Consider the following 19850-nt stretch of genomic DNA (forward strand, 5'->3'; position numbering starts at 1 on the left):
ATTGTGCCCAGTTCTGGGCCCCTCAGTTCAAGAAGGACAGGGAACTGCTGGAGAGAGTCCAGCGCAGGGCCACAAAGATGATGGAGTGGAGCATCTGCCTTATGAGGAAAGGCTGAGGGATCTGGGTCTCTTTAGCTTGGAGAAGAGGAGACTGAGGGGTGACCTCATTAATGTTTATAAATATGTAAAGGGTGAGTGTCATGAGGATGGAGCCAGGCTCTTCTTGGTGACAACCAATGATAAGACAAGGGGTAATGGGTTCAAACTGGAACACAAGAGGTTCCACTTAAATTTGAGAAGAGGCTTCTTCTCAGTGAGGGTAACAGAACACTGGAACAGGCTGCCCAGGGAGGTTGTGGAGTCTCCTTCTCTGGAGACATTCAAAACCCGCCTGGACGCCTTCCTGTGTAACCTCATCTAGGTGTTCCTGCTCTGGCAGGGGGATTGGACCAGATGATCTTTTGAGGTCCCTTCCAGTCCCTAACATTCTGTGATTCTGTGAATTAGTGAATATTACATTCACTGCAGTACATTTTAATTAATGTACTGCACTAGGTGATATGGTTTCAATGTTAAATATGCATACCTGGAATTGCTACCAGTTTGGTTTGATGGGCCCAAAATCTAAAAAAGAGCAGTTGTGCAGGATGCATGAAACTCGAGTGAGAAAGGTAAGGATGCTGATTTCTTAGAGGGATTCTCTATCTTGGATGGCAGTCCACCAGCTCAGTATTAAGACTTTGCATGGGAGAACCCAAACTCCGCAGTAAATGTTACCATCACTAAGGAGGGGATAAAACTCAGAAAATGGAGTTTCAGCTTGATTTTAATTTTGTTTTCAGCCACAGACAAATGTTTTCTGTTGGTGTTTGTTTTATGGCTGTATTTATGATAAATGTGTTTTTCAGAATGTGTTGGTTCTTCTGGACTTCTCCATGACTTTGGCTGCCCAGGGAAGTGGTTGAGTCACCATCTCTGGAAGTGTTTAAAAGATGTGTAGACATGTGTAGGGACATGGTTTAGTGACAATGTTAGGTTAATGGTTGGACTTGATGATCTTAAGGGTCTCTTCCAACCAAAATGATTCTATGAAAGGTGACAATTACTTGATGCATTTGGATCAAAGAAGCCCTGGTCAGATTAAGATGAACTATTTTTTTTCTGCTCAATATAACTACCACTGGGTCTTTCATCTATTTCAATATCTAACAGTTTGAATATTACATGTGTTTATGGTGACTAATTCTTTCAATAAACAAATGAAATCCAGGAGCTGGGAGTGGGATTCAGGAAATACAAGAGTAGTGTTGCAGCTGCTGGCATTACCTCATCACTTTGTGCCGCAGTTTTCCCCAGTGAAAACTAGGAAAGGTGGCAGGTGTAAGAAGCTCTGTCTGCAAGTAAAACTTATTGCTGTGTTGGTCAAGATGTATAAAGTAACAGATTTTTCTTAATAGTTGTTTTCCTTTGTTTTGAGGAAAACGTGGTGACTTGATGGCTGCACAGGTAAATATTTGTATAATGTGAAAATGGATGTGCAAATTGATGCAGACTTTTTGATAGTTAAGAATATTACATCTCCCTGCCCCTCTCCAAAACGCTGACCATCTGTAACGCTTTCTGATTTCAGTTATAATTCTGAGTACTCATTGTCTCTGCAAATTGGATCATGTTTGTTATCATGCAACTAAGGTTGTCAGTGAACAGGGCAAGCCCTTGGCAGGAGAGACTGATGGGTGTTTAGATGGGTGGCAGCACAAAACTCCCACGGCTTTTTTGAAGAACATAACAACGTGTCATGCAAACAGCTTCATGTCCTGAGGGGTGGTCTGGGAACAACTGAATATTTGGGAGTGAAAGCGCAGAAAAGTTCTAAAACTGAACTGAAGAAAAAGAAGTGATACATAGGTTTGCTATGAGGTAAGGGTGGCTGTTGCAGGTGCTTCTCAACAAAGGATTGCAATTTTGGAAAGGAACTTTCAGAATAACAGGTGAGGGTTCCATTGTCCCGAGTCTTATTTATGGAAACAGAAATGTGCCTAGAGCCATTGGCTTGGAAAAAAACCCAGACAAAATGGGTTTCTGTGGCCAAATGCAGATCCAAAGGCTGATCTGTCCTGGGAAACTGGTTCTTATCTGCAGAGATCTGCATGGCAGCAAAAATTCAGTGTAACAACCAGGTGCTGACATTGACAAATTACACTATTGATGTTTTAATTTTTAATGCTGATTTTTGTCAAAAGGGTTATTGTTTAGTTTCTTGTATAATGTCAATGTGACCAAAGACAGCCAACAGGGAAATGAAAAATTTTAGCATTATCAATATGAAGGTTTGAATCCTTCTTGTGCTCTGTGGTGCAGCACTATGGGAATCTCCAAGATATTGATTTCTAAGACAACAATTATGTTTTTCTTAAGTGCCATGAGAAAATGTGTACTATACAGAACAGAAGGACTGTTCCGAGTGGGAGAGCCTGTGTTGGGAACTCATAGTTTCACATGGTTTAAGCTGATCTGAAGTTTAATACTGACTTTCAATTCTTTTAACAAGGTTTGGGTTTTTTTTCAGTTCATGGTGGTATCCTTTCTTCTACAATTACCTTTAAGATTGCCAACTTATTTTTTAGAAGAGCAATAAAACAGAATTTGGCAGCTTGAGTAATTAAATAATGCACTTGACAATTATTAATTCAAAAAGATCCATCTTCTTCCCAAGAATGCAACGTGACAGACAAACAACAAAATGTAGGAGTGTAGATGCATCAGAGGAAGAGGGGAAAACAAAAAGAGATTATTCATAACAATCGCTGTTTCCAATCCCATTGTAGTCTTTTACTTATGCATCCTAACCTGGTCTTATATTGTCGTTCTGTGTAAGCCTCAGACTAATATTTTAGCATATGCAGAGAAATACCTTGACAATAATAGGATATTTTAAACCAGTGAACAAGTCCATCTAGCTGTGTGAAGTGGCAGGAGTGTGAGATGTAAGAGCTTAGTTGGCCAAAACAGAGTGAAACACAAGGGTAAAGGGTGTCATTTCAGGTACTGTCACAACAAATAATTACATGTTTGGCCACAAAGCAGAAGGAGAGGCACTAAAGTGAATTATTTACATTTAATTTTATTTAGACTTTCATAAGGTGATGTTGTGAGGAGGACTCTGGCTTTTTGAGCTTCTCTGCACAATGCTGTGAAATGCACTGTATTGTCCGTGCTGAAGTTATGTCGCCTGCAGAGAAAAATGTATGTACATCCAGTGCAGTGGGCAGGTCTGGCAGAAAGCTAGCAAAGGGAAAGGTAATGAGGGGAAAAAAGTTTTCTGGAACATTTTCTCTACAACCTCTCCCACACCTTTAATTCCTGCCTCCATTCCAGCTCATGTGTTAAGTCTGTGCTGCATGATGAAACTCCTGGTTGGATCCCTTCCCTAGCCCGCTTCCCAGCCCGGCGGGAGGAACACTTGCACCCACACAAGGCAGAGCAGCACGGTGGGGCGGCAGCCAGCAGATGAGGGAGGAGATCAGCTCTGCTTTGAGTTGGCATCATTGCAAAGAACAGAGACATTGCCTGGCAGTGTTGCTGGCAGGACGCTGCAGCCAGATTTGCAAAGTAACTGCGGGTACATTTTGTTTTTATGCACTCTTAAGCGTGTTCTACAGGTATCAGTCATGACGTAAAACTTTAAAGCGGCTTGATAGTAATGAGTAACCAGAACTGTCAGAAGTAAATTACCTAAATTGTTGATGGTCAGCATGGAGCCTTTCTAAATAGAAGATCAAGGGCCTGTACTTAGCACTTCCTGAAAAAAAAAAACCTGTTAATTCTTTCTTCTCAAATTGACATCTTCTAAATGACCGCTTTTGTTTAAAATTTTTCATTAATATAATTGGGGTGAATTTTCAAAATGACTTACTGATCCATGTTCAATTTTGTGAACTGAACTTTTTGCAAATGGCATTTATATGTATAGACCTTAGCAATTAAAACTTTGATACGCGTTGGGACCTTGAAGAGTAGTTGTACGCTGCTGTTTGCCTGGAGCTCGTTTTGGATTTCTCACCATATTTTCTGTGGTGTAGGCTGCAGTGTCCCAGTCAGGTACAGCTTTTGGCCTCCTGGGAATGTGCCAGTGCAGCCCTCAGCTGAGCAAAGCCTGAACTTTCTTGTCTAATAATTAACTTCTGTAAACTTCCAGGTGCTTTGGGTGAGCTCCAGCTTTCTGTATATTCAGGTAGTTTCATTTGTAAGTAGAAGCTATTTTTACTACAGAGATCTTCAGCTCTGTGATCCTCCAAAGATATCATAATGATTTATTTGTCTTGTCTTCACAGGAACTGATATTCAATGGCTAGAAATAGAGCTGACAAGTGGCTGAAATGAATACGACTACTATCCTACAAGAGATTTTGATTAAAAGATCACAGCAGAAGAAGAGGACTTCTCCTTTAAACTACAAAGAGAGGCTTTTTGTACTTACGAAGTCTATGCTAACATATTACGAAGGTCGAGCAGAGGTAGGAGATACAGATTTATACTATCGAGTGCCTTTGTTCCTTTTTGCTTTTGTATACTATTGGGCTTTTTTCCTACTGTATATCATACTGTCAGAGGCGGATGGGGGCAATGGCCATAGGGGGCAATGGAGATAAGCTGCCATTTCTCTTTTCTGTTGTTTATATTGCAGATTGACAAAGGTGTAGATAAGTTATCTGCTAGTCAGTGTGAACTAGTTCTTAATCAGAGCAGTAGTACATAGCCAGGATCCCAGAAATAAAAAAGCTTTTATAGCTGGTTATTAAAGCTGATTTCTTTCTCTCTCCAGAGAAATGAAAGATCACTGCCATCACGAAGTGGGGAAGAGGTAGAAAAACTTACAATTGTAGTTGCTTGTGGCTATGTTTACTGTGAAGGCCACTACTTTCAGTCTAGGAATTAACTGAATTCAAACAGGAGAAATAGCATTTGATAAGAGCACTGCATTGCAGACCCAGCTCACTAGAGATGAGATCCATTAGAGTGGATCATGTAACCCAGTGGCTGAAATGAAGCTGGATGCAGTTGATCTTTGGCAGCACGAGCAACTCATCCCTGTTACCACTCTGTGTAAATTCGGTTACACCAGAAGTCAATAGTGTAAACTAGGCAAATCCTCAAACCAGTGTTTTTTCAAATGAGCTCCAGGCTCAGTTTCATCAACATCACCTACCCCTGGACTGCCCAGTCATATCTTTAGTGCTGGGGGTGAGATTTTTCCACATAACTGAGGCTACTTTCCAAATGTCACATTGTCACAATGCTGCAAGGGATTAAAATGGCTGCAGTAGCTAGTGGAGCATGCTCTACACTCTGGGAAGCCATTCAACAACTAAAACTTAATGGAGACAACTCTGCAACCTTGTGTCTGCTGTCTTACCCCAATGAAAGAAGAGGATACAGGAGAGCTGAGGTTTGCTAAGCATGTTTGTCTGCCAGAGTTTGTGCTTGCAGCAGAGTTATCTTGCTTACCATGCTCTAGTACCACAGTAGTCTGTTGTAGCTGCTGTTTTCTGAATATAGCTTGGACACAGTCAAGGATTAAGAACAAGATCACAGAGTGGCTGAGATGGAAAGAACCTCTGGAGACCATCTGGTCCAAGCCCCATGCTCAAGCAGGGCCAACTACAGATGGTTTCCCAGGACCGTGACCAGTGTTTGAATGTCTCCATGGATCAAGATTTAACAACCGCACTGGGCAACCTGTGCCAGAGCAGAGTCACCCTCTCAGTAAAAAAAAAAAAAATAAATTATTTTCTGATGTTCAGACAGAGCCTCCTGTGTTTCAGTTTGTGCCCATTGGCTCTGGTCCTGTCGCTGGGCACCCCTGGAAAGAGCCTGGCTCTGTCCTCTTTGCACCCTTCCTTCAGGCATTTATCCACATTGATGAAATCCCCCTGAGCCTTCTCTTCTCCAGGCTGAACAGTCCCAGCTCTCTCAGCCTCTCCTCACAGGAGAGATGCTCCAGTCCCTTCATCATCTTTGTGGCCCTCTGCTCCAGTATGTCCAGGTTTCTCTTGTGCTGAGGAGCCCAGAACTGGACACAGGACTCCAGGTGTGGCCTCACTAGTGCTGAGTAGAGGGGAAGGATCCCCTCCCCTTTGACATGCTGTCAATAATTTGTCTAATGCAGACCAGGAGACCATTTTTGGTCTTTGTGGTAAGGGCATTTTGCTGACTCATGTTCAACTTGGTGTCCACCAGGACCCCCAGTCTCTTTTCTGCCAAGCAGCTTCCCAGCTGGGCGGCCCCCAGTGTCTACTGGTGCCTGGGGTTGTTCCTTCCCAGGTGCAGGTCTCTGCACTTCTCCTTGGGGAAGTTCATGAGGTTCCTGCCAGCCCGTTTCTCCAGCCTGTGGAGGTCCCTCTGGATGGCAGCATGACCGCCTGGTGTGTTAGCCACTACTGCCAGTTTTGGACTGAACCCAGTATTGATACCTGGGTTACACAGTCACTGGTCTCCAACTAGACTTTGTGCCACTGACCACCACTCTCTGGGTCTGACTGTTCAGTCAGTTTTCAGTCCATCTGGGAATATGAATTTGTGTATTTTTACTGGGTATGGAGTTAAAATAAGTACTTATTTTAGAATGCCTTTTTTTTTTTTTTTTTCCCCTAGGGAATAAATAGGTGGGGGCTGAGAAGCCTTCTGAAACACGTATCACATGCTTATCCTGTGTCAGCTTACATTCAGGTCAAATAGAAATGTAACTAACAGGTTTTGCAGGTTTAGTTGTCACTCTTTCAGCAGTTACCACTTTTAGCTTTCCCCTTCCAGCTTTGCTTTTCCTCTGCAGGTTAATGCCCTCTGGCTACAATACCCTTCCAGGAGAGGCTGACTGGTGGATCTGTCTGAGAGGGGGTTTAATCTATCTGTTTTATTTGCCGTGAGAGAGAGCAAGGCTGCCCATAGTGCCCTCAACTGTGAAGGCAGTGACTTAAAATGTTACAACATACGATAAGGACAATTGGGATGAAAAACATACAATATGCCCATACTAACCCAGCAGTTTGCTGCTGAAACAGGCAGGTCCATCTCATCCCTCTCCTAGCCTCACAGGCCTCCCCCATGTGCTTGAATTGGTCCTGATGCTCTTGGAATCCATACTGGTATGAAAAAACTTGCTGATCAGTGGAAAGATATTTGATCCAGTTTTATTTTTGTTGGATTATTGTTCTGCTGGGTTACCAAGATGCATTAGCTCAATGCAGGATCTAACAAGCACCAGAGGCAATGCCTGGTAGTGGAGGAGGACAGGATGTTCCAACTGTTGACATCAGCAGGTTGTTAGACTGGCTCTGCCATAACACATAGCTTTCTAACCTCAAACCCTTTTCATTTTTTATGATTTTAAACATCAATCAGCATTTTATTTTATTAACAACATCATAGAATAGTTTGGGTTGGAAGGGACCTTCAAAGGTCATCTAGTCCAACCGCTGGCAATGAGCAGGGACATCTTCAACTAGATCAGGTTGCTCAGAGCCCAGTCTGAAAATATTGTCTGAAAATAATTAGCCCTGATCTTAGAGGTGCATGCTGAATATTTTTGTCAGCAATTCTTGGTCTCTATTTCAGGAAAAAAAAATACTGTGTGACTAAGATCTCTGTGACACAGTTGTAGTTATTCCTTTGTGTCACTGGGCAACTGAAATGGAAAAGTTTGTGGGTTTTACCAGGTGTGTTGTGGTGTGTGGGGTTTTTTTTTGTGTTTTTTTTTTTAAGCCAATGATGGTGGCTGTAAATTTGTATTTACAGTAAGACAATTGTACATTCTGGCCAAAAAATGTATATAAAAAGAAAAAAAGAGATTACTAGAGATTAAAATAATTCTGTCTCCTCTGAATAGTTGGAGGTTTATTGCGGAAATAAATGTGACTACTGTGTATGCTGGTTCAATTTAAAGATACGACAGATGAAAGCATCTGTATGGACTAACCTCGTTTCAGGCTTGGCAATATTCCAAGTCCAGATTGGTAAGATAAGCATGGAAATCCCAAGCCAAGAGGATCTCACACCCTCATTTTAATCACATAACTGCAGTGGTAGCAATCTGCTAAGGATGGCTGAGTTCTGCTCCTGTAGGCAAGTATGTGATTCCCAGTGTGGTCGTTGGCCAAACTGAAGTCTTTTCTTGCCCTTTTTTTCTTTTTTCTTCCATTTTTGAACCTCTACAGTGATTCAGTAGAGAGAGTTCAAGAAGAACCCGGAGTTTGTGGTCATGTGAATACTCATACCACTTCTTTTTAAAGACAAAGATTGAATTAAATCTCGTTAACCAGATTAGTCAATACCTAGTGTGGGCAAGTTGAGATTGTAAATAAGATGACAAAATTAGATACTTGGTGTGTCTGGTGACAGAAGTGGAATGCTTATGACAGCAGAAAGCAGTCAACCATAGCAAATATTCTTGTAAATGCTGCCGAGACATTTAATTGACTCTGTGCAGCCAGTGGTGGGGGATCACTTGCTCTTTGACCAGAAACTGCACATTATGGAAACACTCTTCTCTATTTTTTTTTCTGTCCCATGTCTTGACAAAGTACCATATACCTGCTTGGAGCAATAAACAATTATCTCATAAGCATGATTGCTGCATCAGGGTAAAATCTTGTTTAAACTTGCTCATAAGCTATTTAAATATTTTTTATACCTGCTGTCAAGCAGCTCAGGCATCTTGATATGGTACAAAGTGCCTACAGTGAAGCTGGAGTTGCACGGCTGATGTGAGAAGGAGAAATGTAGCTTCTGCACTTAGAAATACTGCTGGACTGTACATGGAGGAGATGTGAGAGCTATCAATGAAGTATAGCCACAGAATCAGTAAAGAGGCTGAATTTCAAGACTGGTTTCAAAGCACAGAAACCTGGGTCCTGGTTTAGGTCACCTGCACAAAGCTCTACAATTATGAGTAATGTCACAGAAAACTTATTTTGTGCAGGAAGTCAATAGGACCATGGCTTTTATGGCTTAACTACTTCTGGGCATCATGCTGTTTGTCTAAAAAATGGGAGATGTATCACCTTAAGGTTGGTTAAAAAGATGGTCATTAAGAAGTTTGAAAATAAACATCAGGAACTGACTTGCCTTAAGCATCATGGAGATTAATTTTTTTATGTTGTCAGAAAAGAGGAATATTCTGTTTAAGCTGGAGATGGCTTCTGGTTTGGGCTTTTTTTTTTTTTGATAAATTCTGTGAAATAGTAAGTGTGAATGTTGGGGAAATGCAATATTGGCCAAACAATAACTCAGCCTTTTACATGCTTGTAATTGATGTTATGTTTCATGAAGCTTTTAATGGTTTATCAGCTGTTATTGTTGGAAAGTGTGTTTTCTGCCTTTTTTCCTCAATGTTGCAGAAGTGGTTAATGAGATTTGAATGTGATGGATTCCATTGGTAATTAAAATAAAAATTAATCCTAGTAAGAAATAAATCAGCCTCCAAGCACAGAGTACTGATCATGAATGTATGAAAAAAGGGAAGAAGTAAAATATCTTCCTATTTTAAGTATGGAGATGTACTATAAAACTGAATATGCTACAGTCAGACTTAAGTACGTATAATGTTCTCAAATATGCACTGTAGACTTAGCAATCCAGGTTTAAACAGATTTATGTAGACAGTAGTAACTGGCAGTTTGGAAGCGGGAGGTTATAGGCATTTTTGTATAAACCGGCCCTTGCTCTTTAGGACTCCTGCACTGTACTTACTGGTGTGAGCTGGAGTCTTTAACTGTAGTGTAACTTTTCCAGGTAATGTGGCTGTATAGCAAAGGTAGGTAGTGTCATTGTGAGGAAACACTGGTGTGAAATATTTTATTAAGAAATCTCTTTCCAATTTTGTGTGGCATGACAGCTCAGCATACTACTTCAGGTATGCTTCTGTTCATTTTCCTGAACTATTTTCTTCTAAGAATTAAAAAAATACTAATCTGTAGGAATGTTGTAAGCAAAGTTAGGTGAATTTGAAATAAACCTGCTTGTCTTAAAATCAAATATTTAATGCAGTAACAAAAATCTAATTTGGAATTTTTTGTATGTTTTAACCAGCAAAAATTTAGCTAAAGTTTTTAGTATGACTTCTTCCAAATTGCAAATTTCACCTTGAAGGGAGTGCAGGTTTGAAATCCAAGGAGTCATTTGTGGAAATAACTTCACATATGCATGGCCCTAGGTACACTTGGCCATTTTTCTGTCAAAAGCAGCTTCATATCTTGCATATTCAACTTAAAAGTCTCTGGAGTTTATTTTCAAAGGAGTGGTGCATTCATACTTTTCAGCTGGCTGTTTGGAAAATCCAACCTTAGTGTTTATGTAGCTGTCACTTAAATTGGAAATACTTCAGTAAATATCAGCTGAACAGTTGTACTGGAAAGGAATATTCACTTTACAGCTCTACCAGTATGCCTGGTGGCTGGTGTCCCATTGTGCAAGTGCCCCACACACTCCTTTGCAAAGGTTGGCCACACAGAAGGGACAAGCCACACAGAAATAGCATTCAAGCTACTGCATCCACCAGAGTGGTCCACTAGGTACTCTTGGTTTATCTTCTTTCTCCTGTGTGGCAATAAATTTCACTGTTGTGAATTCTTTCTCAATGAATGGTCTGAGGATGTCTCCAAACTGGTAGAAGACATTAGGGCAGTCCGACAGCTCTGCTGCATTACAGAATAGCCATGGTAGGAGGTAACCTGTGTTTCACAGAAGTTTTAGTTAACTCGTGCTGACAGAGCAGCTCACTTGAAGTAAAAGTGCCACCAGACTAGAGGTTTTTGTTTTAGATGGCATTTTAGCTAAGGAAAATTCTTTGAGATGAAGGCAAGATAACAAAAGTAGGTGTTAAGTACTTCTCGTCACCAGAGTACATGAAAGGAGCTGGTCTGTGCAATTGAGGTGTCCTGCTAGTTTGCTGGTTTGAAAAATTTCACATTGATGTTTCTCACGAACATGGTACTTCCACAGAACTGACACACATCCGGTCATAAGTTTATAAATTCTTATCGATATGCAGACTGTTAGTATCCTCGTATCTATTGGAGTTGTCAAATGTTCCCTTTCATTGTGGTATATTTTTCTTTCGCTCTCAGCTTGCTTAGCAATGACACTCTTTAGCGTGAAAGTGTGCTGATGAGTGTGGTTTGGCTGCTGTCCTCCCACACGTGGTGCAGCATGCTCACATAAACCTTTCCAGCCCACGGCAGCTTGCGCTGACCTTAAGTATGAAGCCAAGTAGGAGCTTAGGAATGTGAAATTGCTTTAAGCTTTAGCATCTTTACTGTTTGCTCACGTTTGCTGTATGGATTACAGTTTACAGCAATAAATGGTTTATATTGGGTTTTACATTTTCAAAATGGGCTAAATCCTGGTCCCTGTGGCTACCCTGTGTGTGTTTGGGTGAATGGGGGTACGGGGCATTAGCAAGAGGACAAAATGGTGGAAAGTCTGTGCTGCAATACTCATTAGCTCTGGAGGGCATGCACAGAGGATATTGGGGTAGGCAACAGCACTTACTGATTTATTAGTATGCAGAAACCATTTGCTTCTACAGAGAAGGCAAATAATAGCCCCAGAGGGAAAACATTTAAGAGTCTTATTTAGAGGGATGCTTCTGTGGAGTCACAGAGAAGGTGACTTTCTGAGGAGCTGATCTTGGGAGCTGTGGAATGTTCTTGTCTTTGCTGGTAGTAGTGGTATTTGCCATCAGGATCAGACTTGTGTGAAAACTGTCTTGCATGAACAGAAGAACAGTTACAACTTACAAACCCCAACCAGGATATAAATGAAAAAAGCAGAATAAAAACTTGAACATTCTTGGAGGTGGCTAATTTTTTTAAAGTTTGTTCCTAAGGAAAAAAGGTTCTTCCGCAAGAGTTGTATTTGGTTCTTGTAATTTGAATAGAGAGGAGACAGAAGCTACTGAAATTACCGTAATGATATTTTTAAGGAAGGAAAATTGACTTTCAAAGCTCTGGCGCCCACTCTAAAGCTGCAAGTTTCAGGCTAAAATTGCGTAGCTTCATTGCAACACTAATCTTGTGCAAATACTTCCTTTGGAGCATAACACATTCTAGAGTTCCAAAACCCCATGCTAGTCACATTTTAACAGAAGGTTAGTGTGTATAGATTCTACTGTTGTTTATTTCTATAGTGCTTATCCTTTATTTTTAACTTAATTACACTGATTTATATGGTTTCCCTAGTCATTGCAAAGGTGATTTAATTCTTTATATAAATAAAAGCACAATTCAGTATTAAAATGTGTCTGATCACTCCACCGATTACTCCCGTTTTTAAATATAAGATAAATAGCTTCTTAAATGAGTAGATTGGCAGAGCCTTTTTTGTTCCAAGTTGAAGATAGTAATGATAGAGCTTTCTTAAAATACTTGCAAGAATCGTGTGGAAGTTCTTAACTGTACTTGCTGGTGACATATGTTCACAATTGTCTCTTAGAGAGGTTGTGGCTTTAGACCAGTTCAGCTTGTACTCTCTAGCAATTTTTAATGGAATTAAACAGAGTTTCTTCCCAGCATTGTCAGACAAAGAATGAATCAAAATTTTTGAAGTGCAGTCAGGATAGATAGTTTAAAACATGCATGCATTATTTTATAAATATGTATATGTGTGTGTATATATGTATAAATTAAAAATGTAATTATTAACTCGTAACAGTGATTTTTCAGGATAAGTTATATTGCTGAGAAAGTACAATGGTATGTTTACACGTTATATCACCCTTAATGATGACTGTCACATTCATCTGGATAGAGAACATTGTGTTTATACCTCTTATGACTAACTAAAGATCCACGATGGACTAGAGGGCTTTTTCAAACTTTTTCACAAGATCTGTGTTTAAATGCTAACTCAGAATATGAGTAGCCACCCTTTTTAATTCATTGCACTTGATTACATAGAAATCAAGACAGAGAATTAGCAATTCACTTGGTAATTGTGACTGACTAATGGATACTCTCCAGTTTATAGTTTGACAAGCAAACTTGTAGACATATTTTTTTGATATTAGCTGTACCTGCATTGTGATTCCTATATATGGATGTCTTGGCTCAGAGTAATGGGATTGTGAGATATCAGTCTCTGGTGAGAAAGAGGAATAGGGAGCTGAGTCTTGCTTCAAGTAAATACACAGGTGTAAAAATCATATAAGACATGTTATATTTATATTGATTTAATTATTTTTATGGCTGCCAGTCCCCTCTAACAGCACTGAACACTTATAGTAAAAACCCAGTCCTTCTGAGAAGCTGCTTATCAAAGCATAAGATGTGCCAACAAGTATGTAGACATAGTCCAAAGCATTGATGAGGCATTATGGTAACCAGGAAAAGTTCTACCACAGGTTAGTTACCCGCACCTCTGTTGTATGGTAGCCTGGGGAAGAGGAAGGTTGAGCTGGGACGGTAGCTACCCACTGCTCAGAGCAAATACAGTAAGGAGGCAGCTTTCCTTTAGGAAATGAGGTGGATTGGACAGTAGGAACTAGTTGTTCAGAATACAGCTTCACATAAAGTTTGTCTGCATTTTGAACTATCGAGGTGAATGAATGAGAAGACTGTGTTCTGGAGCAAAGGCCTCAGAAACCTCATGGGAGGAGCAAAAAGGAGTCAGGAGGAAAGAAGCTGAGAGAATCTGAGAAGAAAAAAATCTTACAGAGAAGGTCTGGCATATGTGGTCTTACTGGAAAGCAGTAGATGTTGTCACTGGGAACCAGGAAGCTGTTTCCTGGTTGGTTTGTTCCCATTCTCCTCCTTCCCCAAGGTTCAGGAAATTTTTTTTTTTTAATAATTTTTTTTTTGCTCATAGGCAGAACTATTGTACTGATGATGATCTGGACACTCAAGAGAAGACAGGCACAGCTGGGGAAATTTCAAGCAGGTGCAAGTGAAAGCTGTTCAAACTGGAGAAATAACTCCAAGCTATTCACGTGAACGAAGGCAGCTGAACCGATGCACGGGAATGCTCGCTTGAAAAGAGCAAGTCATAAAGAAACTTTAGTTGTAAAAGAAGTTGGTTATGTTCCAGTAATGATTCCCTGTTCTCTATAACATCTACCAAAAGAAAAGTTTGATATAAAATGAGGATCTGCAGCGATTATCTTTCTAGAAGAATTTTGATGCTTATGAGATGGGAAAAATTAGAAAAAGTTGAAGTTGAAAAGTGTAGGTTGTAGTTGTTAAGACACTGATAAGGCATGGATGAGAGTATTTACCTTATGACTAGACAGGAGTGGATGAGTCTTAAAAGTGTTAAGAAGGAAGACATGGAAGATAAATGAGATTCTGGAAGGCTAGAGAAAGGCCTAGTTTTAAGAGTGCAGAGGAGAAGCTGAGGAACTGTGAGCTATGAAGATAATTTCCAGAAAAGTTCTAGAAAAAATAGGCTTGTTGAAAGTCCCCGGAAGATACAAAAATTGGATATCAGCCAACAAAGATTTGGCAAGAATAATAATAATAAAAATAATCTCAGACTTATCTATGTTCTTTCTGCCATGAGGCAACAAATCTTGTGGGTAGCTTAGAAGCAGCAGATACTGTGTTTTCATTCCAGTACGGGTTTTGACACTGCTCTATGAGACATTTTCAGATGTCAGCATTAGAAATGACCTGTATAAACCTCTTGTAGATCTGATTGCAGAACACATGGAAAACTGCTACAGTGATTAGTAGGCATTGGTGGCTTGTTGCCAGATTGAAAAACTGTCATGAATGTGGTATCCTGTCTTGCATTTCAGTATTTTCAGTAGTGATATTGTTGCTGAAGTAGAAGCTTGTTGAGTTCTCTGGTGACATAAAACTTGAAGAAGCTGCAAGTGTTTTGGAAAACAAGTCTAGAAATCGAAATGGTATATTGGGATTAGATATGCAGTGTAGTGTTTTGGTTATTTGTTTGTTGTGGGTTTTTTGTTTGTTTTGTGTTTTTTGTTAGGGTTTTTTTTTTTTTTTTTTTTTTTTTGTACAGTGTGATTCAGTGTGGACAAATGCAAAAGGCAAAAGTTTAGTCAGGGATGCTGAAATGTTCAAGTACGGAATGGGAATAAGTAGCTGTCAGCGTCAGGCTGTCCCCAACTGGACCTGAGTGACAGGATAGCGAATCATGAGCTGGATATGCGTCAGTGGTACCCTGTTGCTGTGGAAAAAGGCAAATGTTATATTAGGATGAATAAATGGGACTGGGAATCCTTACAGTTTGATAAGGCTTCAGCTGCAGTGCTGCATCTGGTTTGGGGCAATAAGTTTCTAGGAAGATGTGGACCTGCCAGTGAGATTGAGGAACAGTGGGAAAGATGAGGTTCCCAAAAGCCTGGACTATGATGAAGGGTTGGTGGAGCAGCAAGTGTTAAAAGTGGATGGATAGGAATCTTCAAAGACAAAAACCCCTCAGCTCTGTAGTTGTGGATTCCGTCATGTGGACCTTGAAAGACTAGGTAAAGCAGCTGTTGCCTTGGATAGGTGACCTCTCAGGTGCTGTCCTGGGGCTTTGGTTGCTTGGCTGTGGACTTGGGCTCTCCTTCCTTCTTGGCTCAAGCTGTGTGAGTCTAGCATTCAGACAGCATGAAGGCTGTGTTAGAGGAGTAGCTGATGAAGCATGTCAGTCACCCTATGGACAGAGCAATGGCCCTGAGAGGGGAGAAGACAGGACAGAAATGCTAAACGGGACTGGCCAGACTCGGAGCTCCATGAGAACTTAACAGAAAATGGGGAAGATCTGTCTGAAAAAAACTGAAGCTATGTGCTAGTTGTTTTGAAAGTTGAAAGGTTGTAGGTGACTTAAGGCCTAATAGAGATGGAGACACAGCAGATTTATTTTTGTGTACTTTACTCTCACTTGTATTGCTACCTTACGTGATTGAGCAACATATCACAACTGTAGTTGTGTGCATTGGACTGCCTCTCAATTGCAGGAGAAGTGTAAATTACAGATAATGCATTGTCGTAATGGTTAGGAAGTTGCATCAGTGCTGCTATGGAGAGTTTATTTTTGTGCTTTTCTGTATCTCCAGTGCTGGTGGTTGGCATCTGCTGAGCAGCCAGACAATGGTAAAAGTTTCTCAATTTTCTGTTTTGCAGGACAGGGTGTAAGACTTTCTCACTTGTTTGTATTTTTTTCCTCTTGAAATTCTTCCCCAGAGTCAGATCTTGGATCAGGTCAGACTAACCACCTCTTGCTTTTTATGTTGATTCTAGCCATTTTGGAAAGATGAATAGAAATACTTAATACTTGCTTTTCTTAGAATAATAATTTAAAAAATGTATTGAAAGGAGGCAGGGCATTCTTCAACATATCTGACACACTGGAAAATAAGGGGATAGAAAATCTGGCTATCTAACACCTAGCTACAGTAATTATATTTCCATAATCAGTAGTTGCTAGCGTGAAAATGCCTCTCAAGAGGAAACTGCAGCGCTTTCCAGTGCAATGCTATGAAAACAAACAAAAAACAAACCACCCCCAAAAAACGACAAAAAAGAAGCCCCCAAACACCCTTACATTTGTGTTCGGAGCATATTCTACCACAGAAGTTCTCTACGGGGCATGTTGGTTTAGCCAGGCTTTTCTGAAGTTTTGTAAAGTTGCAGAGCAGCTCCATAAAAGGAGGTGTCTTCTATGCTTGTGAGAACACAAGTTCCATGGGTCACATGCTGATGACCTCAGGATTTCCTACATGAGATTAAGCATGGGAGAAAGAAAAATAGCGTGAACAACAAAGAGCGAAAGAGAGAGGGCAAGAGACAGCATGAGCAAGACAAAATCTAGCTATTTCTTGACAGCTGGGCTGACTTCTGTGTGTTTTTGTTGAGGTTTTTTTCCCAAATGGAATGTCCCTTGCATTTTTTTACCCCCCTCCCCCCCCACTTTTCTGATGGTAAGCAGCACAAAAGATTCATCAGGAAAGAGGAACTACACTGAAGAAACATTTTATCTGATAATGGGAATATAGGCTTCTTAAGCTGTAAAGCTACAATATTCAGCAGAGGAGTAATTCCAGGTGTACAGAGGATGAGCTGTTTGATTGTGTACTTATCTAACACTTAAATATTTTCTGTCTTGCTGTATTCTAATATTTTTAAGATAATTGTGTAATCATATAGTTCCATAACTGACAATGTAGATCTGATGTTATAACTACTTGGCATTACTGTCTTATGTTAAATAATAGGAATAGCTTATTCTTTTTGCATTGAATTGCATGGAAACATCACTGGACTGGCCATCCTCATTGTGAGCCAAGGGCTCTGAAACTGTAAATCAAGTCTTTGAAGCATAGGCAAGTATGAAGTACATATGGCATTTTTGCATTTTGAGAAACTTTGTAAAGTAGTTTCTGTAGTGTCACTTCCGTTTTGTTATTTTCAGCAAGCACCTTTAGTGTGACTTTGAAGCACATATTTTTATTTATTTGTTATCCTTATTAGGAAATATGAATAATATTTTTATACCTTTATTACTGTTCTAACCATGTTTCCTTCTAGAGGTGTATGTCTATCTTCAGAAAAAAGATGGACCAGCTTTGATCACTGGCCTGTGATTTATTTTTTTTTCCTCCAAGTCCTCTGTTAATGCTTGTGTCCAGTTGAGACAGCTAGCATGAATGTGCTTGTGAAATGCTATATTTCTTCAGTGAATCTAACCTTTTTATACGACGTTATCCATCATCCACCTCCAAAAACAACTGTGAAAAATGTCCCTCTGCCTCCTGTGGTTTGAGACTGCATAATTAGCTATTGTACTAATTTTGTCTCTTTGTAGAGGGGTCACTTGTTGGAAACAGTGATTGTGGGTGAACTTCTCATGGCTGGCGTGTGCCTGTACCTCCAGTTCCCAAGTACTCTAGGGCTTGAGCTCTTCCTTAATTCTGCATTTCATGTCTGACATACACCTGGGTCTAGAGCAAGCCATTTGGCTTGCAGAATAAATGGAACACAGAGATGGTGTGCAAGAAGTCCCATTATAAAGGGAAATCTTTTCAATAGGGAGGGGAGAGAGACCATAGTGGTCTTGTTAGCATTTTTCTTGAGTCGTTCATTCCTGCTCCTGTGCCCCTGGGTTTAATGGTGAGCAATGCTGAGCTAAAACACAGATGCACACCTGAAAATATGAAACGTGCTGGACATTAATAACTGTTGCTTCTGATGCAATCGGAAATTTGTCTGGAGCAGTACATTTATATTTAATTTCACATGTGTAAGGTTTTTTCATCTGTAAATTATGCAAAATGGAAGAATCTTCTCTGACATTAGGCTTAGTTTTCTGGATTGAGTAGTAAGGGGGGGTCAACTTTGAGTTGGCTTAATTTAGCATCTCATCATGAAGCAAACTGAGCCACCTTAAATCATGAAGTGTACTAAGGGGGATGACTCAGGGAACACAATGACTAGAGTGATGTGCTGTGTACCAGGAGGTTTGCTTTCTTTTTCCCCCCCAAATGTTAATCGATTATCTTGTTGTGTTCCTGTCCTTTGTCGTCCTGGCAGATGTATGCTCCTTCTGAGTGAGCGCTCACTGAATCCCAGAATTGGCATGAAAATCTCCAAGTCTTGGAGGAGAGGCAGGTTGAGAGAAAGTAATAAAGCCTATTCCTCCAAGAAATTCCTGTCATTCTGGATTAAAAACCAACCAACCAAACAAACCCCCCCACAAACAACAAAACCAAAAAACAATGCATGTCACCTCTCTCTTTGTCCCACCACCCCAGTTAACCAGCAGATGGGATCCAAGCAATATACAAATACCCCACTGGACACAGAAAGCTGGGTAGATATGTTACAGAAGTGGCAAATGTTTAATTCTTTTTATGTTGTTGTGCAAAATAAAAGATCTGGAGAGGCGTCTTCAACACACTTAAGTGGAGCATTGAATTCTGTGCTTCATGAAAAGCTGCATCTTGTTTGGATTCTCCGGCCCTGCCTTGGCTGCTTAGCCTTGGCTAATCTGGCAGCCCTGAAGCTGCCAGGTCTGCTATGCTGTGACAAGAAAGAACAATACTGGCTGCTGTACCAAGTATTGTAGACTTCAGTAACTCAGTTTTTGGCATTCTCTTGAATGTATGTTTTACTTTAAGCAGTCAATATTCTAGTAAGGGGATACCATAAAATAAAAGGCAGATTATTTTTTTCTTTGATAAAGAATCCAAGGTTGCATACTTGGTAAAAATTATTTTTCAGCATAACATGATATAACTTTGTAGTGCAGCTTGTGGTAATGTTTATGATTTGACTTTTTAAATGGTTCAATAAAATACCTAACTTTTTTTATTCTCCCCATCCCCATTTTAAAAAAACCCCTTATTGGGTCATCTTTTTGGGGAGTGTTGTTTTTTCTGGTGTTGAATAACAGTTACAGCTTTATCTGAACTTAGTTCCTGTCACTCTTCCTGATACTGACCGTGACGTACATGAATTCTTCGTGCGTGTTTTTTCTGCCTGTTTTCTTCATTACAACATACAGAAGAGACAGTGTTAAATGTATTTTAAATGCTGATGAAATGTCCATGTTTTCCATGGATAGCAACTATTGTGTTTCTAGGGTGGTGGAATTGTGACAGCTGCATTTGTAGTTGCTCTTTGCTTCTGTTTGTAAGACTGTGTTTTCAGTTGCTTATGATTGTGCCAGACTTCTGCTATTTGGGCTGAAATTTCTGTCCTCAGGAGAGAAAAGGGCAGCCAAGTAAGGATTAGAGTATCTCAAATAATTCAGCAGTTACCAATTATTTCTACATTGTGTGAACAGCATCCATCTTTCATAAGCTGTACTCTGGCGTGGATGAGTTGGATGTACTTGGCAAGTCAACATTT

General features: G+C 40.2%; 1 protein-coding gene across 2 annotated transcripts in view; it reads left to right on the forward strand.

The window, feature by feature from the left end:
• Nucleotides 1-19850, forward strand: part of TEC (tec protein tyrosine kinase) — a 53022-nt gene that overhangs the window by 15324 nt on the left and 17848 nt on the right. For both annotated transcript variants that reach the window (XM_065633301.1, XM_065633302.1), the window contains exon 2: nucleotides 4335-4517. In XM_065633301.1, the coding sequence (XP_065489373.1) occupies nucleotides 4380-4517 (138 nt within the window). In that variant the 5' untranslated portion in view covers nucleotides 4335-4379. The remainder of the gene's footprint in view (nucleotides 1-4334; nucleotides 4518-19850) is intronic.

This window comes from Caloenas nicobarica, chromosome 4 (assembly GCF_036013445.1).
Source record: "Caloenas nicobarica isolate bCalNic1 chromosome 4, bCalNic1.hap1, whole genome shotgun sequence".
Lineage (NCBI taxonomy): Eukaryota > Metazoa > Chordata > Aves > Columbiformes > Columbidae > Caloenas > Caloenas nicobarica.